Here is a 22,359-nt window from a genome sequence, read left to right on the forward strand (position 1 = left end):
GTAAGGGCAGCACCGGGACGAAAATGAGGGAGGAAGGCATGGGCAGGGCCCTGAAAGTGAGTGCCTCCTTAAGTTTTGCTGATGTTCCTGAGGTGCTCAGCAGGCCTGGAAAGAGGAAAGGCTCTATGAAAGAGGAGCTACATTATGTCACATGGGCATTGAGCAGCACTGTCAGTGCCTGTGGTTTAAGTTCTATTGGGGACATGTTGAGATTGAAGAGCCTCTGAAACATCCAAATGCGGATGTCAGGGATACAATTGACTGTCTGGATTTGGAACTCAGAAGTTTGAGCTAGAAATCTAAATTCCAGAGCTGTGAACATGGAGGAAGGAATATAGGGGATCAAGCTCTGCTGAACTCCCAACATTTAAATGCCCTGCCCACTGCACCTGGCCACTTCCCAAAGACCTTAACTCATCTGGGCAATTGGTCAGTCACTACTTCCCGTACATTCCCACAGCTCTTTGTATAGTCCTGTATTACAACACTTTTTAGGCTACATGCCAACTTGGTTTATATATTTGTCTCCTTTACTAAACAGTAAGCTCCTTCAGAGCAAGGACTCTCTCTTACTCAGTGTTGAATTTTGGTCTCCCTGTCTCTTTCCATCTCCCTCCAAATATTTAGTACCAAGTATGTGTTTAAGATTGAACAGATAGATGAACTTCACTCTTGGAAGACAAACTCTCCTGCCCAGGGCTGGAGCCCTTTCTCTCCCAGGAACTGGCTGCGAGGCAAGGGAGGTAGATGGGGCCTATGGATTTCCCATCTGTGGAGATCACACAAGTCAGACAGCTACAGGCAAACTTCAATCCTTCCAGCCACTCCGTTAGGGACTCATGTGAAAGTGAAAGTCTGCAGTAAGGCACTCAATAAATGTGTGTAGTAATAATAACAGTGGCCACTAGGGCTTACCAAGCACCTACCAATTGCCAGCCCCTGTACTAAGGGCTATAGAGACACTATCTCTTTTAGTCCTGTCTTCGTCTGTTTTGTGTTGCTATAACAGAATACCACAAATAGGTAATTTATGAAGAAAAGAAATTTATTTGGCTCATGGTTCTGGAAGCTGGGAAGTCCAAGGGAATGGTGCTGGCATCTGGCTAGTGCCTTTCTTGCTGCGTCCTCCCAGGCAAAAAGGCAGAAGGGCAAGAGTACATGCACGAGAGAGGAAAGGCGGTCAAACTTTTATGGCAAACCCACACCCTTTTATCAGAAACCCACTCCCAAGATAACTAAACCACTCCTGCAATAATGGCATTAGTGACCTCTTAAAGTTCCACCTCTAAGCACTGTTGCATTGGGGATTAAGTTTCTAACACATGAACTTTGGGAGATACATTCAAACCATAGCAAACCCTAACAGCCTTGAGGCAAGAATTGTTATTACCGCTGCTATATCAAGGAGAAAGAAGTGGAAGCCAAGCAAAGTTAAGTAATATGCTCATTCACCTAGCAAGAAAGAGGCAAGTCCGAACTCTGTCTAAATCAGTATGCCCTTAATTGCTGCTGCATCCTACACCATAGTAGCCGGATTAAGGGAGGAAATACAGTAGAAGAAACTTTATCTTTTTAGAGCCTCCTCCTCTCCAAAACATGTCTAACTATAGCCAGTGAAAATCATTAGAGAGCAGGATTTTCAGATCCACAGTCAACATAAAGCACCCAAAAATCTTCATTAGCTCAATCAGATTTCCTTTCCATTAAGGAAAAAAATATATATATATCACATATTAAAGGACATAATAATAATTACTTCTGCTAATAAACCCTACTGTCAGGGGGTTTACACTGGTTTTTGTAATTGTTCACAACAAGCCTGTAAGGTAAGTGTCATTATCCCCACTTTATAGAAGGTTCAGAGAGGTGGTTGTTTTCCTACAAAGTGAGGAAACCCAGAGCATTGCTGGGTTTAAATTTGCCTCACTCCAAAATTAGTCTTTTTGCAGGGGCAGTGGGGTGGCTGGCTGGTATGGGGATTCGAACCCTTGACTGTGGTGTTACACCACCATGTTCTCTCTCTCTTTTTTTTTTTAACTGAAACATTATTGATTATATATATTTGTAGGGTGCAGATTTGAATATCAATACATGTGTACAAAATGTAGGGATCAAATCAGGATAATTAGTATATTCACATTTCAAACGTAATCAATCTTTGTGACCCTTAACTAATTTCTTGCTAACCTCCCTCCCCCTCTCCCTTTCCCACCTCTAATAACCACAGGTCTGTGTTCTGTTCTTTTTAAAAGTTCACTGTATTATTGCAATTGTTTCTTTCTTTTTTCTTTCCAAATGAGCCAACCAGCCAGCCTCTTAAGTTTGTCTTTTCACAAAGCTGTTAACCTTTAGGTGAACCCATACTTCAGGTGAACCCAAGGCAGCATACTGTGGTCAACACAAAATGAACTCAACTTCCAGGCTTTCAGGGCAGGAATTACTCTTCCATGCCCCCAGGTAAGGGTCCTACAGTGGAAGGCTACTGCATCTCTTACTTGGTAAGTACACTACAGCTTCAACAACTCCTGGCCTCAGAGACTATTTTTTGGATTCTCAGCAGGAAGAAGAGCTCATACCTCCCTCTCAATCCCTTTCAAAGAAAGCAAGTAAAGGTCTGGCAGCCACCTAGAAAGACTGTTTCTTTCTTTAGTGTTATTGTTGTTGTTGCTATTGTAGTACATATTTAAGGTGCACAATATGTTTTGATATACATATGCCGTAACTATTGATTCTAGTCTAGAAAACATACAGACACCACTACCCAACTCCTTCTCAGACATGTCTTTATCAAAGTTTTATTAGCCTTCGTTCAAGGTACCTCTATCGGGGCATCTCATTACAGAGCAAGGACACTTCAGCCATTTGTAACACCATCACCCAAGCAGGATTTTCAAGGATGGCAGCAGAAATGAGTTGCAAGGGAAGCTATAAATCCTCCTTGCTCCTTTTCCCTGCCTCATGCAGTTGCTCTCTTAACTTACCTATCCCTTCATGGTCGTAAATTGGATTACTCCCACTCCCCAAATGCATCTCTCACATTCTCATCTCTGCTCATTTATTCAAACTTCCCTTTACCTGGAAACCATTCTCCCTTGACTGAAATCTATCTTCTGCTTTGAATTTCAATAGCACTTAATTTTCACTTATCTTTTGGCACTTGTCACATTACATTCTTCATTACAATTATTCAAAAACATTCTTTTCCCTACTTGACTATTAGATGTGGACAAGGGCCACTTCTTTTTCTTTTTTTTTTTTAAAGATGACCGGTAAGGGGATCTTAACCCTTGGCTTAGTGTTGTCAGCACCACACTCTCCCAAGTGGGCTAACCAGCCATCCCTATATAGGGATCTGAACCTGTGGCCGTGGTGTTATCAGCACCACACTCTCCCAAGTGAGCCACGGGCGGCCCTAAGGGTTACTTCTAATGTGACCTCAAAGTAAAGTACTGCAGCATTGGAGATTTTATATATGCATTTATACATTTATATATATGTAAACCATATATTATAACATAATAAACGTAATAATATTAATAACATATTAGTTTATATTAAATATAATTTTTATGTAAAATTTATGTAGATATTTGTGTTTCGTTCTCACTTCTGTGAGTAATTTGGTAATTTCTCTCCAGGAGGCAGGAGGACTAGCATTCGCATCAGTAATATAAGGAGCCATCCTCATTATGCAACCACCACCGATTAAGGACCCAGTGTCTATCTCACTTTTTTGCGGAAGAAACACTTAAGGCAGCAGAAAGCAGTAGAATATGTGAAAAGAGCTAAAATGCTGCTTCATTTAAGAAGACTTCTCTAGGCTGACAATACCAAGGTCAAGAATTCGGATCCCCGTACCAGCCAGCCACAAAAAAATTTTTTTTCTCTAAACAACAATGGCTGGCGTTTTAGAACCTACTATATTGGAAATCTTGGGATTCGAATTGTTGGTTCCCTGCTTTGGTCTGGGGCCCTTTTCTTTGCTACGTTTCAGGTCACCATCCGAAGCCTTCCGTCTTCCCACCGAGCCGTCCTTCCTCTCCCTCCAGCCCTCCCTTCCCCGTCGCCACCACTCACCCCTGCGTCATCTACCTCAGGCTTCCCCTCTTGTCCCTGCGCTGAGCCCTGTCTCTTCCCCCTCCCTCATCAGGCAGTCTCCCTCCATCCTTGTTTCCTGCCCAGACGGCCTCAATACCCTCCCCTTCCCCCTCCGGCACTCCCCACGCCGCTCTGCCTTTATTTCCTTACTTCGGTGACCGATCCCCTAACTTCACTCCCCACCCCCACTCCCGTGAGCACAGCTCCCAACCGGAGCTCAACCGTTGGAGGGGGCGTGGCCCGCGAGTAAGTGGTCCCCCGCCCCACACTCCGCGGGCCCGCGCTCAGACAAAGACATTCCACAGCCCCCGCCCCCTCTACGCGCGGGCCCGAAGAGGGAGGAGACACGTGTCCGGCTAGCGCCGAGTCACGTGGAAAAGGAAACGAACAAACGCCGCGGCCACCTGCGCACGCGCACCAAGCTCTGGCCTGGCCGGCTCCGAGGGAAAAGGGGAGCCGGGAGGCGACTTATTCAGGCTCCGGGGCTGTGCGCAGGCGCTGTGGGTCGACCGGGGACTTTGTTCTCCGCGGAGAAACTCAAGGGCGGTGCCGGTGGGTCGGCTGCGCACGCGCGCCGCCTCATTTCCGGTGCTCGCTCTCGCTGCGTCGCTCGGGTCGGCTTCGGTCGCTCTCGCTCCCGCTCTTACACCCCCGCCAACCGCCGTTCGGGTCTCTGCCGCGCCGTTTCCTCGATCTCTCGATTGCGCACCCTCCTCGATGCAGCGCCGAGACGACCCCGCCGCTCGCATGAGCCGGTCCTCGGGCCGCAGCGGCTCCATGGACCCCTCAGGTGCCCACCCCTCGATGCGTCAGACACCGTCTCGGCAGCCACCGCTGCCTCACCGGTCCCGTGGAGGCGGAGGGGGGCCCCGGGGTGGCGCCCGGGCCTCGCCCGCCACGCAGCCTCCACCGTTGCTGCCGCCCTCGGCCACGGGTCCCGACGCGACGGTGGGCGGTCCAGCGCCGACCCCGCTGCTGCCCCCCTCAGCCACGGCCTCCGTCAAGATGGAGCCTGAGAACAAGTACCTGCCAGAACTCATGGCCGAGAAGGACTCGCTCGACCCGTCCTTCACTCACGCCATGCAGCTGCTGACGGCAGGTAAGCGGGTCCCCCAGCTCCCGTGGGTCGCCCGGCCACCCGGGGACATGGGCGGCCGCGGCTTTGTTCCTTTCACTTCCCGCCTCCTCGAGACCGAGGCCGTAGGGGGCTCCCCTTGTCATCCTCCGGACCTTGGATCCCCCATTCCCACCCTGGCGTGGGGTGCAAGGGAAAATTTCTAGGCTGCAGCGGAGGCCGGGAGGGGGCGATTCCGCGATCTCTTGGCGCAAGGATCCTGAGGATAGTGCTGAGCTTCCCGCCGCCTTCCCGACCCTTCCAACGACCTCCTCTTGCAGCTGCCTCGAGCTCCGAGTGCTCAGATTATTCCAGAAATGAACCTTTATCTCCCCCTTCCCCCAAAAGGAAAGCCTTTTTGATCGCGGGTGGCGGTGAGCGCCTCAGCCGAGAGTGTAGGAGGTGAAGACAGTCTGAGCGGGGAAGAGACCGTGGGAGGGAGGGCTGGAGTGCCCTGTCCAGCGCGCCGCGGTTGCTGGGTCGGACCGGAATAGCGGTAACTGGAGCTTAAGTTGCTCCGAGGCAGGAGCGACTTGTGAGAATCCGAGCTTGAGGTTTTCCGAATCAGATTTTCGGCAGTTAAAATGAAAACTGCTACAGAGTCGGAATGTTCTGCTTTATTTTACAACGTGTTGTGTTCACCATCATTCAAGAAGGGGGGAAATAACTCTAGGGACAGTGAAATGGGACGTTAGAGGGAGATAAGGGCCTCCAGGGGAGTTTGCGTGACGTTCCCCAACGAGATGGACAAAAATGAGAGAAGTTGCAAAACGCTTGTACTTGAAAGTCTTGATCTTTTTGTTTTAGTTTTTGCTAAGGCAGTGAAGGAGATTCGGAATGGTAGTCTTTGTTCTCTCTCTTTGTAGACGAGCGCTCCTTTCCTGATGAGCTCTGGCCAATCACCTAGTCTCTGATTTCTCTCAAAAGCCCTTTGGTCTGACCCTCGCTTCTAGTGGAAACGTTGTTTTAATAAGTATTTCTTATGATACCTAAATTTTATTAAGCAAGTAAAAATTTACAGCCCTCAACACTGAATGAATAGTTGGACTCTTTGGCAAGGTTGGTATAATGGGCAGTTCATTATGAAAATGTTTTTCTCTTGGTTCTCTATCTCTCAACATTGGTAAGGGGTCTTTAATTTTAAGCATAATAGACAAAACACGTGGTGATCAAGAATAAGAACATTTAGATAACTGCTTACATTTTCAAATCAGTGCTTTGCTGTTCTGTAACACGTTCATAATATTTGAAACGTTACCGTTCGGTGTTTTTCTGACAAGTTCATTGAGGGCAAAGATTGCTGTTTATATTTTTTATACTGTTGTAGATCGCAAAGACCAGGTGTTTGGTTGAACCTGAAGATATGTACGTGCAGATTCAGTAATGTCAGATTAAGTGGTCAAGGTTGACTTGGTAGTCTTATTTTTATTTCTTCGAATTTTTAATCAGATTAAATGCATAAGAGTAAAATAAACTTTAGAGTTTTAAGGTGTCGGCTTTGGTTTGAAACCCTTAACTAGTTACCTGAAATTGGCAAATGTTCTGAACCTCAGTAAACTCATCTGTAAGGTGGGATGATGAGTTGTGAAGATTAAATGATGTGTAAAATCACTAGCACAGTTTCCCTTGACCTGTAATAATGAAATAAAACTTGTCACCAGTTTTCTTCTGGTTGTAAATTCATGCTACTGAACAAGGTATGAAAATACAAGATATATCTTTGACTCTTTTGACCACATCGAATGCCCAGTGTGGTATTCATCTTCTGAAAGATGGTTTCTTAGGATAACCATCAAAAACTATTGATCCTTGAAGGTTACTTAAATTTTCACTGCCCTCTCACTGCCTACCTTTTGTTACTAAGAGAGTGCTCTTTAATGTTTTTTAACTTGGACTTTTTTTGATGTCTTTTTTTTTTAACCAAACTGAAAATTTTTTCTTTCTTTTTATAGCAGTTTTAGTTTTACAGAGAAATTGAGCAGAAAGCACAGATAGTACTGAATTTTTAATTGGAGAAATGGGATTTTGGGCTCACTGAGAACAGAATTGGGAAATATGGACACTTGGCATGGATAAGTCTTGATATATGTTGGTCCTGGCTGTTAAGGTATCTTTGGATGATCTGAAGAAGGGATTGCAGTGACTTTACAACCGATTGTGAGGAATCGAGACTATGAGAAGATGGAACAATAGTATTTAAGCTCTGATAGAATACATGTAAGAAAATATAGCTCACACTTATTGTGCCAGGCCCTGGTCTGAGCGTTTACATTAAATTCATTAAATATGTAACCTTCATGATGACACATCTGACCTCAGTTACTCTTATTTATCCTCCCTTTTACAGATGGGGAAACCAAAGCATACAGATTAATAATTTCCCTAAAGTAATAAAATTAGTAAACAACATAGCCATGATTGATTTGAAGTTAGTCTGAGTCTGAATCCACACATCTAACACCCTTCTTCTCCTTATCCCCAGTATGGTGCCTGCTAAAAATTGTACTTTGAAAATAAGCTCTATTTGGACAAAATACTAAAAGAAAATCTATTTGAAAGTTTCAGAGTGCTAACAGGGCAGTGAAGATAAGGAGGCCAAGATACAGAAGAAAAAGGAAATCCAGGAAGCAGAGCCTAGAACTTGGCACTGTGACTCCTCCTGGCACATCTGCCCATTTCCCAAAAGCTGCCATGAGACCCAGAACACTCTTCCTATACCACCCATATAGTTCTCCCTGTCCCTTTCCCAGATTTACTTTATTTTGCACTTAGAACCCAGGGCACCATTAGATTGTAATTATGAATTTGTGTGTTGATCACCCCTTCTCCTTAATGGCTAAAATGTCAGCTCCACTGGGGCAGGGGTTTTTTGTCTGCTTTGTTCTCACAAGAGATACAAGGCACTGTATCTTGTGTGCCTTGAAGAGTGCCGCCCAAAGTGGCCTCAATAAATGTTTCATGAGTTCATCTTCATAATGTGATGAAAAAATATTGACAGAATTCTAAGAGATGTAAATTTTGAATATAGATGTCTATATTAACCAAATTGATTTTCAACTATGATGACAATTAAATGCATTTGCAGACATGCAGGGACTCAGTCAACCACCCATGTGTATTTTCTGGAAGAAAAATAATTCATCTTATTACATGTGTTAATATAGTTCTATAATAAACATAAAATGCTGTTATATGTCAGTGCTCTTTTTCTGCTTTCTACAATTAGGAAAATATAAGTTGGTATAAGTAAACATTTTTTATAGATAAACAGTCTCCAGAAGATCTTGAAAGGATACTCAGAAATCCATGCTCCAAAAGCATACAGCGGAGACATTTTACAGAATCTCTTGAAACTTTGAAATAGTTAGTTCCTTTATTTTATTTACAATATTCTATAGAAATATATTGAGACCTTCTCAATTCATTCTACAGGGCTAGCAAAACCTGCAATTAAAACTGGAAAGTGGAAATGCAAAGAAGTATAGACCAATCAAATAAAATTTAAATGTTAGAAAAGAAATAAAAAATAAAGAAAAAGGAAATCAAATAAATAAGTAAAAGAAAAAGGAAATGTTAGGAAACAGAAAGAGGCAAAATTTATCTCTTTACAACAAAAGCATTGTTGTTTACATGGGAAAGTGATCAGTGATGTGGCTGATTACAAGGAAAATGTACAAATCAATAGGTTTCTGTAGAAGATATAAACAATAGCCCATTAGAAAAGAATTGACAAAATTATCTTAGAATAATATAAAATGCCTTGGGATAAGCACTAAAAATCAGTTCAAAGTGTATGTACATAATCATATGCAACAAAAAATAACAAAATTTAACCTTTGTAGAGCATATAATGAGTGCATTGAGGTCATTATCTTCACCCTCCTGGCCATCGTATGAGGCAGGAGGAATTTTTATCTCAATATTACAAATGGAGAATACTTGATCATATGGTTTGTCAATGTAAGTAAAATTTTACTGAAGGTGATGAAGATCTGAATAAAATGAAACATGCCATGTTCTGGGGCCAGAGAGGGGGAACTAAGGTTATAAAGAAGAAGGTACTCAATTAAACTGTTGATTTCTTGCATTTTCCAAGGTGATTTCAACTGGATTTATTTTTCAACTTAATAAGTTAATTATGAAGTGTCTAAAAGAGTAAATGATAATCAGTGAGTAAAAAAATTTTTCAAGGGGCCGGCCCGTGGCTCACTCGGTAGAGTGCGGTGCTGATAACACCAAGGCCCCGGGTTCGGATCCCATATATGGATGGCCGGTTCGCTCACTGGCTGAGTGTGGTGCTGACAACACCAAGTCAAGGGTTAAGATCCCCTTACCGGTCATCTTTAAAAAAAAAAAAAAAAAAAAAAAAAAATTTTTCAAAAGACAGGAAAATAATGAAAACATGGTACATTGGCAATAATTAAGTCAAACAAGAAGTAGGGATTGATAGGATATGAATTAGAAGGAATTATTACACATTGCTGGTGGTAGTGTGAATTGGTAAAACTGCTTTTGATAACAGTTTGGTGTTTCATCTGAAAGCTAAACATTAAAATTTCTTAAAATTCAGCAACACCATTCCTGTGAATGTGCCCAAAGAAACTTTTGCACATGACTGGCCGGCCTGTGGCTCACTCGGGAGAGTGTGGTGCTGATAACACCAAGGCCCCGGGTTCGGATCCCATACAGGGATGGCGGGTTCGCTCACTTGGCTGAGCATGGTGCTGACAACACCAAGTCAAGGGTTAAGATCCCCTTACCGGTCATCTTTTAAAAAAAAAGAAACTTTTGCACATGAACACCTCATTCTTAAAGTGGTGCACCTGGTTCACAAAATGGTGCAGCTTGTTTCACCATTTGCTGGATAATGTGACAGATTTACAAAATTAAATATTTATACAGCAACCAAAATGGAGGGATTCAGCTACACACAACAACATTACAGTGAAAAGTAAGTCCCAGAAGACTACATACAGTACAGTACTATTTTTATAGAACAAATACTAGCAAGATGAAGCAAAATATTATTAAGCATACATATATCTGTGATAAAGCAGTTTGGTATTTTTCTGAAAACAAATGTGCTTACCATACGACTCAGCTGTTTCATTCTTGGGCATTTATTTCACTCTTGAGTGAGAAATTAAATTACAAAACCTGTACACAAATGTTCATAGCAGCTTTATTTGTAATAGCCAAAAACTGGGAACAAAGCAAATGCCTCAATAGGGTATAAGTTAAACTGTGGTACATCCATACCATGGAACTCTCAGCAATAAAAAGAAATGAACTATTACTGATAAATGCAACAACTTGGATGGATCTCAAGAGATTTATGCGGAGTGAATAAAACAACCTCAAGATTATTTACTATATGATTCCATTAATATAACATTCTTAGAAAAAAATAATAGAGGTGGAGAACAGATTAGTGGTTGCCAGCGGTGAAGGAAGGAGGTAACTGGCTGTAAAAGGATAGTATGAGGAATCCTTGTGATAGGACTGTTCTGTAATTTTGACTGTGGTTGTGGTCACACAAATCTGATTAAACTCCATAAAACTAAACAAATAAAACACATAAAACTGGCAAAATCTCAGTAAAGTCAGTGGATTGTATTAGTGTTAATTTTCTGGTTGTGATTTTATAGATAGGCAAAATGTTATGGGCAAAACTGGGTGAAGGGTGTACAGGATCTGTCTGTATTATTTGTTACAACTGCTTATAAATCTACAATTTTCTCAGATTTTTTTTTTTTTTTAAAGCGCTAAGCTCGAAATTGTTCCCTAAGGGAAAGATCTAGGAGAACGTTAGTCAATATATCACAACAGGGTTTGCCACTGTTCTGGAATGTGAGAATTGAATCCCTATAAAAGGGCTCTTAACTCAGGCTTTTGGGAAATTTTTTTTTTTTTGAACCAGTACCCACCCTATCCCCATCCTTAGCCAATATTGTTTGTGACATACTGTGAGTTCATATCTTTTTCTGGGGATCTAGTCTGTAGCTTTCATCAAATTCTCAAAGGGGCCCATGACCCCAAAAAAGTTTAAGAATCTAATAACAACAACAAATGATTAAGAACCTTTTGCTCTAGTACTCTTGCTTGAAAACAATAAGCAGTTTGATAAATAAAAAGAATGGAGGGGGGGGGTGTTGTTTGTTTCTTTGTTTTTTAAAGATGACCAGTAAGGGGATCTTAACCCTTGACTTGGTGTTGTTAGCACCACACTCTCCCAAGTGAGCCACGGGCTGGCCCCGGAATGTAAGTTTTTGAAACACAAAGGTGGTAAGCTTACTGACCTTAAGATTCTAAAAGATGGTACCAACATAAAAGATATAGGATAGAGAATTACAGATTCGAGAATGGTAAAGTTATTTGAATTGTTAAGGGAAGGTGGGAGTGTTAGTGGTACATTTCTTTCATTCATTGAAACGTTTATAGGATGCCTGTTGTGTATCAGGCATTGTAGTAAGAATTGTAGGTGCTCAGTGTAGTGTAGTGTAAAGAGTGAAGAAATTGTTAATAACAGGAGGAGGAGTGCTGTGGTTAGAAGTATGAACCAGATGCATTGGGAGTCTGGAGGAGGGCATGACTCCTGACCTTTTGGAGCAGATATGCTGTGAATCTTGCCCTCCTGAAAACACTTCATATCTCTGGATGCTGAAGACAGAAAGTCTTCACCATTGTCTTATTTCTTATGCAGCCCTCAGTAGATGTTCAATTAATGAAATATATGTAGTAATCTGTTTTTAGTTAAGCCAGGGTGGTTGATAAAGTTTGTATATAATTTTTTCAAATGTCTCTAGTATATTTTTGTGTTCATTAAATCTTTCTTTTGTTTTTTTTGTTTGTTTGTTTGTTTTGTTTTTTGTTTTTGTTTTGTTTTGTTTTGTTATTCTCCCCCTTTTTAAAAGTAAGGTCACACACCAAACATGTAGCAGAACTGGGAGTCAAACCCAGGTCTGTCTAGCTTCAAAACCCATGCTCTTTGTTTGAGACATATCAAACAGTCCTCATCCTTGGGAACTCATAGTCTGGTTATGATAAGACCAACACCCCCCCACTCCCCCCAAAATGAAAGATTAGTTATAGTAAAACTATAAATGCCACAAGCTTAGTTGAATTTACTGTGACTCATGTAAGGAGTGGCTTAGATTTAAATATCTGCTCTGTCACTAATTAGTTTTGTAATCTTCAACAAGTTACAGAACTTTTCTGAGCTCAGATTTCTTCACATGTTAAATGGGGATAATGATTATAAAGACAAAGTGAGATAATACAAAATTCCAGACACATAGGAGGCACTGGATAATATGATTATTGTGTCTGGCCGCGAAACAATTGGGTCGCCCCTCTGTGTTGTTTACACCTCAGCTTTTCTTTCTTTGGCTGTTGGTACATCCACGTCTCCAGCGGCTCAGGCAAAGATCTCTTAAAGGAGTTAGTTTTTGCGTGAGGGTAAGCCATTTTTAGGAAGCTTCTCCTTGATTTTTTTCCCTTATTACAGCCTGCTATGGCTCTCCAAGAGAAGTGAAGCCCAGGAGAGAAATACAGAGTTGAAAAAGAAAAGGAAAAAAAAATTATCAGGGAACTGTACATCTTAGGTACCTGTAAACCTCTTGTTGCCTTTAGGCTGCATGATAGTGTCTGAGGGTATAAATTTTAGTTTCCCAAATTTTATAAAATCAGCTCTTTCTTGTTTAAATAAAATGCCCTCCCTTTTCACACCCTTTCCCCCCTCATTGAGTAGCAGAGGACAAGCTTGAGGTCTGAAGTTAAAGAAAGCCTGGATTTTAATCCTTATTCTGGTACTTTAATAGCTTTGTGACCTAGGGATAGTTAATTAACCTCTGTGAGTTTCAGGTTCCTCAGTTGTAAGATTGGGATAGTACCAGCTAATTCACTAAGTTATTTTTGAGGGTAAATGAGGTAATGTTTGTGCAGCATTTGATATATAGTAGGCATTGAATAAAGGCCTCCACTTCCGAACCTGGAAGTTAACCCTTAAAGGTTCAAGTTGCTTTTTAGTTTTTTGCTTTCTGAGATTCTTTTATCTTTTCAACACTCAGTTTTATTTAAATGATCGTTCTCTGCATTCTCTAAAAATGCTTTCATATTCTTTAAAATAGTGTGAAAGAAATCAGACAAAGGGATTCTGAGATCCGACTTAATTCAGAATCTGACAGATCCATGTTATAGAAAGACCTTAAATTCATAAGGTCCGTTACATAGCACATATAAACACACTTTCCTACTGTGTTCAGTTTTGCAGTCCTGTTTGTTGTCTGTAGGAGTAGAGCAGATGAACAGACTTTGAGTCTCATCTTCTTACACTAACCAACTAAGGTTTCTGGAAAGCAGTATCAAATACAGGTGAAAGGCCTAACCTATTCCCCTAATACAGGGGGGTGTAGATAAAACGAAGTATGTAATTTGTTCCACATTCTTTTTTTTTTTTTTTTTTGTCCTTTTTCGTGACTGGCACTCAGCCAGTGAGCGCACAGGCCATTCCCATATAGGATCCGATACCCGCGGCGGGAGTGTCGCCGCGCTCCCAGCGCTGCACTCTCCCGAGTGCGCCACGGGCTCGGCCCAATTTGTTCCACATTCTTACAAGCTCTTCAGTGATGTTTTCAGGTCAGAATTGTGGAATCTTTGTCCTGTATGAGTTTTGAAGATTGAGTATCTAGTTTTCCAGTCTGAGAACTCAAGAAGAGGTGTAGTCAGGTATGGTAAGCTCAAAAAGAGTGACCAGAAAAAGTTAATATTAGCAGTAGGTAGGAAGGGGTGGAGGTCAGGATATACCACCAGTAAAACAGTAAACAAGTAGGGTGTTGAATTAAGAGTTGTCTGTTAATTGTAAGGTCAAATTTACTTTGTGTTACAAGCAGTGAAACATAGGAGTGTGAAGAGCACTGTCATTTAAAGTTTTCTTCTCACAGGCGTAAAGATTTAGTTAAGAGTGTTTACAATCAATTAGCAGTTTTTGTTTTGTTTTTTTGTTGTTGTTGGCTGGTCGGTACAGGGATCCAAACCCATGACCTTGGAGTTACAAGGCTGTGTGCTAACCAACTGAGCCAACTGGCCAGCCCCAAGCAGTTTTAATTGTCAGAAAACAAGGGAGTGTGTGCTCAGCCAGCTCATTGTACACAGTATTAACATCTGAAATTAGGCTTTTTAATAAACAGGAGCCTCAGTTTGAAATTCTGAACTCTGTGAAGTCTGTCAGAGTCAAAGTAACTTTCCTTCATCTATGTACTTCACAGCTATACTTAGTCTAAACAGTTATTTTTAAAACTGTTAAGGGTGCAGAATGTATTTAAGATAGGGTATCTTTATATCTTAAACCAGGGGCTTTCAGAGTGTGATCCCTAGACCAGCAATGTCAACATCATCTGGTAACTTGTTGGAAATGCAAATTCCTAACACAAAACCTAGACTGGGTTTGGGGCCCAACAGTGTAGTTTAACAAGTTCTCCACGTGATTCTAATGCATGTTGAGGTTTGAGAACTCTTGCCTTAAAATTATAGGAGATAGAAACAAGATATGGGAATATTATATAGGAGAACATTCTGTGTTATTTAGAATGTTCTACTGATTTTAGGGAGTACTGTATAAATTTCTTTTTTTGACTGTTCTCAGTGGACCACATAAGCTTTCAGATGCGGCTCATTCCTTGGACACTCTGCCCCATCTGTGTTAGAACTCCTGTTACAGCACTTCATTGCCACCCCCGTAGACTGGGAACTCCAGTATATAAACAGTGGATTTGGGGACCATATCTGACTTGCTCTGTTGTATCTCTTGTGTGTTGCAAGATAGGTGTCTGACCCTTAGTAAGATAATGGCCCTTAGTGCTTCATGATCATACCTGTATCTCTCCCTTCATCTGCCTCTTCATAGGAAGCACTCAAACACTTGCAGTCATTGAGTAAATAAATGAAGTTCCTTAATGATAGGAAATCTTTTTGGATGCTAAGGTTCTAGCTGATGAAAATGTCTTAACCTGTGAATTGAAAATGCCTTTGGTGCTGAAGGATGTGTCTGTGGCCTTGATGACGTTGACGGTGTATACTTATTTCCAAGCTCATCATTGTATGCATTAAATATGTACAGCTTTTTACATGCCAGCCATACCTCAATAAAGTGGTTATAAAAAGAAAGAAAAAGAAAGTACTCGGTGCATCTTCTGCATTGACTGAATTTGGCCTAGATCATGATTATATATTTAGCACTTTCTAAGAAATGGGCTTTAATAGGCGTGTGTACATATGTTATTTTATTGCCTTTATAGCAACCTCTTGAGGTAGATCTGACTTCATTTTACAAATGAGGAAACCAAAGTTCAGAGCAATTAAATAACTTGTCTTAAGTTTCATACAAGTGAGTGGCAGAGTAAGAACTGGGTCTTTCAGTCTTTTAAGGATTAGTATCCAAAGCACTACTGTCACAGTGGAATTTATTGCAATTATTCATCGTATATTTAAATTATTTGCTTTTGTTTCTTCATTAAGATAAAACCTTACTTTTTCCTGATGCAGATTTTTATTTTTATTTTTTTAGTTCCTTTTTCATCTTTTCCCCCATCTCACCACATTAATTTTGTTAAATCCATTTAATCTTGAGTAAAGAAACATCTGAATGTCTCTGATGTAGAGGCTTCAGCAAGCTTTGGGTTTTCTAGTCAAGCTCATAAAGCTTTGGTGCTTTCAGCCAGTCTGTCTGAAATTAGTACATTGATCTGAACTATTTGGTTTCATTATGTGGTGCTCCATGTTATTGCTTTAAACAGACAGAAATTGCCTTTATTTACCAGAGCAAAAATAAAATTCTGTTTTTTCTATTCAGAAATTGAGAAGATCCAGAAAGGGGATTCAAAAAAAGACGATGAGGAGAATTATTTGGATTTATTTTCTCATAAAAACATGAAGCTGAAAGAGCGGGTGCTGATACCTGTCAAGCAGTATCCCAAGGTAAGGCAAAAAGTACCTCACTTCTTTGAGTTATCTTTGTTGGTCATGGACTTCTGGGAATTGTGATGCTTCAGGTACTTTGCCTGTAAACCTTCTCTTCCATGCTGGCAGTACCTGTTTCTGGCCGTTGAAATATCTTAAGTCCATAACTAATAATATAGCTGTAGCCAAGGAAGTAAATGTACTTATTTTTTATTAAAGAGTTTTTCAAATGTTTGTTCAGGCTTGAAGTTCAAAGAAAAACATCGAACCTTGAAGAGAAATTCTCTGTACAAAGATTGACCTGAAATCTAAAGAAAAGGGAGTGTAACACAAATCCTTGATTGGATGAAGTGTTTTTGTTTGTTTGTTTGTTTGTTTGTTTGTTTGTTTTGGTGGCTGGCCTCTAAGGGTATACAAACCCATGACCTTGGCGTTATCAGCTAACTGGCCAGCCCTGGATGAAGTTAATTTTATTTCTTACTCAAAGTTTTCTTTTAAAGGCTGGCCAGTTAGCTCAGTTGGTTAGAGCACGGTGTTTATAACACCATGGTCAAGGGTTAAGATCTCTGACTGGCCAGACACCAAAAAAATGAAAACAAAGTTTACTTTTTTTTTTTTTTTAAATATGACCAGTAAGGGGATCTTAACCCTTGACTTGGTGTTGTCAGCGCCATGCTCTCCCAAGTGAGCTAACTGGCCGTCCCTATATAGGGATTCAAACCCATGGCCTTGGTGTTATCAGCACCACACTTTCCCAAGTGAGTCACGGGCCGGCCCTAACAAAGTTTATTTTTAAGGAAATACTTTTTTCTTCTACTTTTCCTTCTCTTTCTCCTTCTTTTTTTAGAAAGGCAATTATATTTAATTTACCAAATGTACTGTCAAAAGCTGTAATATGTCTACTCTAAGGTCACTGCCTTAAAAATGTTTATGTATGTTAAAATACTAAGGGTTGCAGTGTGTTATGGAAGGAGCACCAGACTATATCAGAAAACCCAAATTCAAGTCTAGGAACTGCCACTTTCTAGTTATATAACCTTAAGCTATTCACTTTGTCAGTACAGCCTCAATATATCCTTCAGTATAATGGGAATGGTAATACTCTACCTATTTTACAGGGTTGTTGGAGATCAAATAAGGTAATAGTCGTGGAAATGTTTTATTGGAGCATGTATATTTAGACATCTGTTCTTTTCTGTTAGTTCAATTTTGTGGGGAAGATTCTTGGACCACAAGGGAATACAATCAAAAGACTGCAGGAAGAGACTGGTGCAAAGATCTCTGTGTTGGGAAAGGGCTCAATGAGAGATAAAGCCAAGGTAAGCTCACATTAGTGAGGTAAGAGGACACCCTAATGCCTTCTAGTTGTCCAGTCTAGAGTGAATGCCTTATGGAAGCAACCATTTTGTATATGTATGGAATGTGATTCCTTTAAGTTTGTGTTGGATGCAAAAGATTATAAACTAAGTTAATTTGTTGCTTGGCTACCCTGGAAGAGCCTAGCTGTGCCCTAGTAGTTGTTTTCTTTCTGACTTTTGACTGCATAGTAATGGAAACAGCAGTAGCATCTGTGACAACTTGAAATGGGAGCCATATATACTAAAACTTACCCCTTTATTAACTAAAGACAATAAAATGTGAACAGCACACTCCCTTTTCAGTAACATGGAAAAGTGAGAACAGTAGTGAGTGAGGTGATTTTGAGGATCAGTTGGCTTGTTTTATAGCCAGGTGGGAATGTGAGGTCTACTAAAAGAATGTATTCCAGGGCCGAGCCCGTGGCGCACTGGGGAGAGTGCGGCGCTGGGAGCGCAGCGACGCTCCTGCCGCAGGTTCGGATCCTATATAGGACTGGCCAGTGCACTCACTGGCTGAGTGCCGGCCACGAAAAAGACAAAAAAAAAAAAAAAAAGAATGTATTCCAAAAAGAACCATGAGTAATCCTGACACAACAGAACCTAATGTTGCTTCTCTTTTTTTTTTTTGGTCTCCTATGCCATAGTCCCATATACTGTGTGCTCTTTTAGGGTCTGCTTTTTAGGTGAGACATACCTGCTACAATGTGAAAACTTGCTCTTTCAGGCCTCTTCTTGTATAGCCCAGTTGATTAATGTTGTTTATTCAGACTCTCTTCTTTTGTCCACTTACATTTCTCACTAGATGCATGCAGTTAGGGCAGAAGTATGTTATTCTGGGTAATGAGATTTCCATGAGCTTTTCTTCTCCCTGTACTGACTTCTTTCCTCCCCTGGAACTTCCCAGACTGTTATAAGCAGATAAGCAGAGCTGGTAGTGATTAGCAGCTCTACCTGGGATTTAAAAACTAATAATACTTTGCCATAAATACATACATACGTGGCAAACAGCTATTATCTGAATAGAGACTAGAATTAAATTTTTTCTCTTAGGCTTCTAATAAGACCTCCAATGAATACCTGAGGATTTAAGACAACAGTTAACAGTTAGCAGCAGACCAAGTGTAGGTTTAGCAGGTTGTATAAATTACTATTCTCCAGAGCTTATTTTACTTTCTTAAACTTTGCTGTTTTTCTTAGATGTTGAGGTCATATTTTGCTGTCATTTTGGCCTTTACTTAGGTAAGGGTGGTGTTTTCTCCATCGTCCTTGTGCTGTAATGTTTCTCTGCATTTTTCCACAGGAGGAAGAGCTGCGCAAAGGTGGAGATCCCAAATATGCCCACTTGAATATGGATCTGCATGTCTTCATTGAAGTCTTTGGACCCCCATGTGAGGCTTATGCTCTTATGGCCCATGCCATGGAGGAAGTGAAGAAGTTTCTAGTACCAGTAAGGAAATCCGTATCCTTTATCTTCTGAGCAAGGGAGAACTGGGATCTTATGCTGTTGTGAAGAAAGAGGTTCTTTTTTTTTTTTTTTTTTTTTTTTTAAGAGTACAGTAAGGAGATCTTAACCCTTGACTTAGTGTTGTCAGCACCACGCTCTCCCAAGTGAGCTAACCAGCCATCCCTATGTAAGGATCCGAACCCTTGGCCTTGGTGTTATCAGCACCACACTCTCCCAAGTGAGCCACGGGCTGGCCCCGAGAAAGAGGTTCTTAACCAGGGTCTTTGCATAACCTGGTTAAGAAATTGTATACCAGATTCTGCATTTATGTTCATTTTTCTGAGGTGGTCCATTATTTGTACCTTGTTCTCAAAGCACTGTGCCCCAAGGCCAGTCTGCCCCTCCTTGTCTAATGTGGTTTTCCTATCATATGTTGTCAATATGATAGGATCCACAATGTATCTGCATTCTAATATCTGTTTTAACAAGGTTTAATTTAAGATTTAACTTAACTGAACTAACTGATTTGGTGCTACCATGCAACCAGGAACTAAGTGGGTCCTTGCGGACAGCTACCTCTGTAGCCCTTCCCTCCCCCACCCCATACTCATGGTCTAGAGAGTCTAGAGGCTGACAGCAAGAAGCTTGTAGCATTCGTGTTAGTGGATTTAAATTCTGACCTGGGTGCACTTAGGAGTTTCTCTCTTGGAGGAGTTTACTCAAAGTAGAGTTTTATTTGGAAGAGGCATGATTGTTACAGGCTTGGCTGTTCGATGATGTTAAACAGATTGGTGTGCATCTTCTTTCAGACTGCAACTGAGGCCAGAAAGTTGGGATGGTCCAGATTATCTGTCTTGCTTATTACCATATGGTCAGATTATTGCTTTGAATAAGTAGAAAGTGGTGCTATTTTTGCCTTTTAGCAAGACCTGGTAGTTGTCAGAGTTGACATAGTACTGTTGAATATTTAATATCAAGGATGAATCTCCAGCTTTAGGAAGGATTTGGAATACTATTCAACTAGAATTGAGTAAGCGTTATGTTTACATCAGTAAAACTAAGCAGAGGTATAGTCCTTGGTTTTCTTGAACATAAAACGAGCTGGAACTAAATGTGGTGTCAGAGGATGGTGAGACTTGGTAGAGCAAAAATTTATAGGCACCGTGTCCCTGTCATGCTGAATTCCAAGGATTTCCAGTATTATCTCAAATGTGTCAGCAGCTGCTTTGTTTCCAGGTGCCTTGTCTTTACTAGAATGTTCAACATCAAATGTCCAATTTAAAATATCCTAGAGATGGCTAAAATCCAAAAGACTCTGAACGATAAATGCTGGCGAGGTTGCGGAGAAAAAAGAACTCTCATACATTGTTGGTGGGACTGCAAAATGGTGCAGCCTCTATGGAAAATGGTATGGAGGTTCCTCAAACAATTGCAGATAGATCTGCCATATGACCCAGCTATCCCACTGCTGGAAATATACCCAGAGGAATGGAAATCATCAAGTCGAAGGTATACCTGTTCCCCATTGTTCATCGCAGCACTCTTTACAATAGCCAAGAGTTGGAACCAGCCCAAATGTCCATCATCGGATGAGTGGATACGGAAAATGTGGTACATCTACACAATGGAATACTACTCAGCTATAAAAACGAATGAAATACTGCCATTTGCAACAACATGGATGGACCTTGAGAGAATTATATTAAGTGAAACGAGTCAGGCACAGAAAGAGAAATACCACGTTCTCACTTATTGGTGGGAGCTAAAAATTAATATATAAATTCACACACACACACAAACAAACAAACAAAACCGGGGGGAGCGGAGAAGAAGGTATAACAACCACAATTACTTGAAGTTGATACAACAAGCAAACAGAAAGGACATTGTTGGGTGGGAGGGGGAGGGGGGTTTCGGTAATGGGCCACAATAATCAACCACATTGTATATCAACAAAATAAAATTAAGGAAAAAAAAAAAAGTAAATACCACTTTCCCAGGATCAAAAGACTCCCTTGGGAACTCACGCCTTGCAGTATCCACTAGTCCTAAACTATTATGTCTCACACACTCCCAATCCTAATCAAGCTCTGCTTCAGAATAGCCACTTTAATCCAGATCCCCAAAACCTCATAAATATCCCTCCTCTTCCAAGAAGCGGCTAAGACTCCGTTATGATATGACCTCCCTGACCTGACAAGCCTTATCCACAGGTTACCTGGGTGGCATTTTTAGGGAGCCAGCATTCAACAGCTCATTGCCTTGATCTCTTGCACTAGGTTAGGCTACTATGAAACAGAGTAAAGCTACGTCTGTGAGCCAAACTGACTCCATTTTCCCTACAGAGGACACTTTGTTACTTTTCCACTCTTCAGTCATAAGACCCTCAGGGCAAATGATTACACCCAATGGCCACCCTGATAAAATACACTGAGATAAGAGAGGAAACATATTTACTGAGTTGCAAACCCCCCCCCAATAAGGCTTGTTTACTATAATTGTAAAAGTTACAGATTAACCTTAAGACCCCTTTAGGAATTTCCCCCTGTGCACAAAGCATCACGGTGACTGCTACAGTGACCCTCCTGGGATGACAATGATGAACACCACTGCCATTTTGGACCTACTGAGCATGCACCCATGTCGCAACCAGGAAGAACAGAATGGACCACCTACAGTGACACTGGCCTGTACCCCTTAACTCCTTTCCCTATAAAAGACCCTGAACAGTTCCCCTCAGGGTCTGTTTACTGTCGCTGCCCCCCTTATGCATAAGTCTGTTTCCTCTTTTAATAAAACGTTGCTTACTTTACAAAAAATAATAATAATAAAATATCCTAGAGAAAAACTCACAGCTGGATAAGTTTTCCTTGAGGAAGTTCTTTTTACTCTTTTTTTTTTTTTTTTTGTGACCGGTAAGGGGATCGCAACCCTCAGCACGGTGTGGGTTGCACCACACTCAGCCAGTGAGCTCACTGGCCATCCCTGTATAGGATCCGAACCCATGGCCTCGGCGCTACCAGTGCCGCACTCTCCCGAGTGAGCCACAGGCCCGGCCCATACTCTTCTTTTTGATGGGTTCTGTTGAAGCATCTTGGGCTACCCAGTTTCTGGAGGACTACCTGTCTGCTCTTTATCTTTAGTCTTGAGCATATTTTTCAGAAGGGTTAGATTTATTAGGCTTCCATGTAAGTGATCTTTGAAAAAGCTGCCTGCCATGGAGACCTGGGTGTCCTCAGTATTTGTGCGGCCATTGGAAGAATCTGCACAATGGGCTAGAATTGGTTACTTGATTTTCCAATGTGAGTCTCGAGCAGCAGTGATGTGTAAGGTAGGGGGAGGTCCAGAGTTGAGAGGATATCTCTGTAGTGACTAGAATCTTATTTTCT

General features: G+C 41.2%; 1 protein-coding gene across 2 annotated transcripts in view; it reads left to right on the forward strand.

Annotated features, from left to right (window-relative positions):
• The first annotated feature begins 4,672 nt into the window (after window positions 1-4,672).
• Window positions 4,673-22,359, forward strand: part of KHDRBS1 (KH RNA binding domain containing, signal transduction associated 1) — a 37,476-nt gene continuing 19,789 nt past the window's right edge. For both annotated transcript variants that reach the window (XR_010024182.1, XM_063104495.1), the window contains exons 1-4: window positions 4,673-5,197; window positions 16,062-16,186; window positions 17,371-17,487; window positions 18,827-18,973. Coding sequence is in view for 1 of the 2 variants with exons in the window: in XM_063104495.1 (XP_062960565.1) it covers window positions 4,816-5,197; window positions 16,062-16,186; window positions 17,371-17,487; window positions 18,827-18,973 (771 nt within the window). In the remaining variant the exon portion in view is untranslated. The remainder of the gene's footprint in view (window positions 5,198-16,061; window positions 16,187-17,370; window positions 17,488-18,826; window positions 18,974-22,359) is intronic.

This window comes from Cynocephalus volans, chromosome 8 (assembly GCF_027409185.1).
Source record: "Cynocephalus volans isolate mCynVol1 chromosome 8, mCynVol1.pri, whole genome shotgun sequence".
Taxonomy (NCBI): domain Eukaryota; kingdom Metazoa; phylum Chordata; class Mammalia; order Dermoptera; family Cynocephalidae; genus Cynocephalus; species Cynocephalus volans.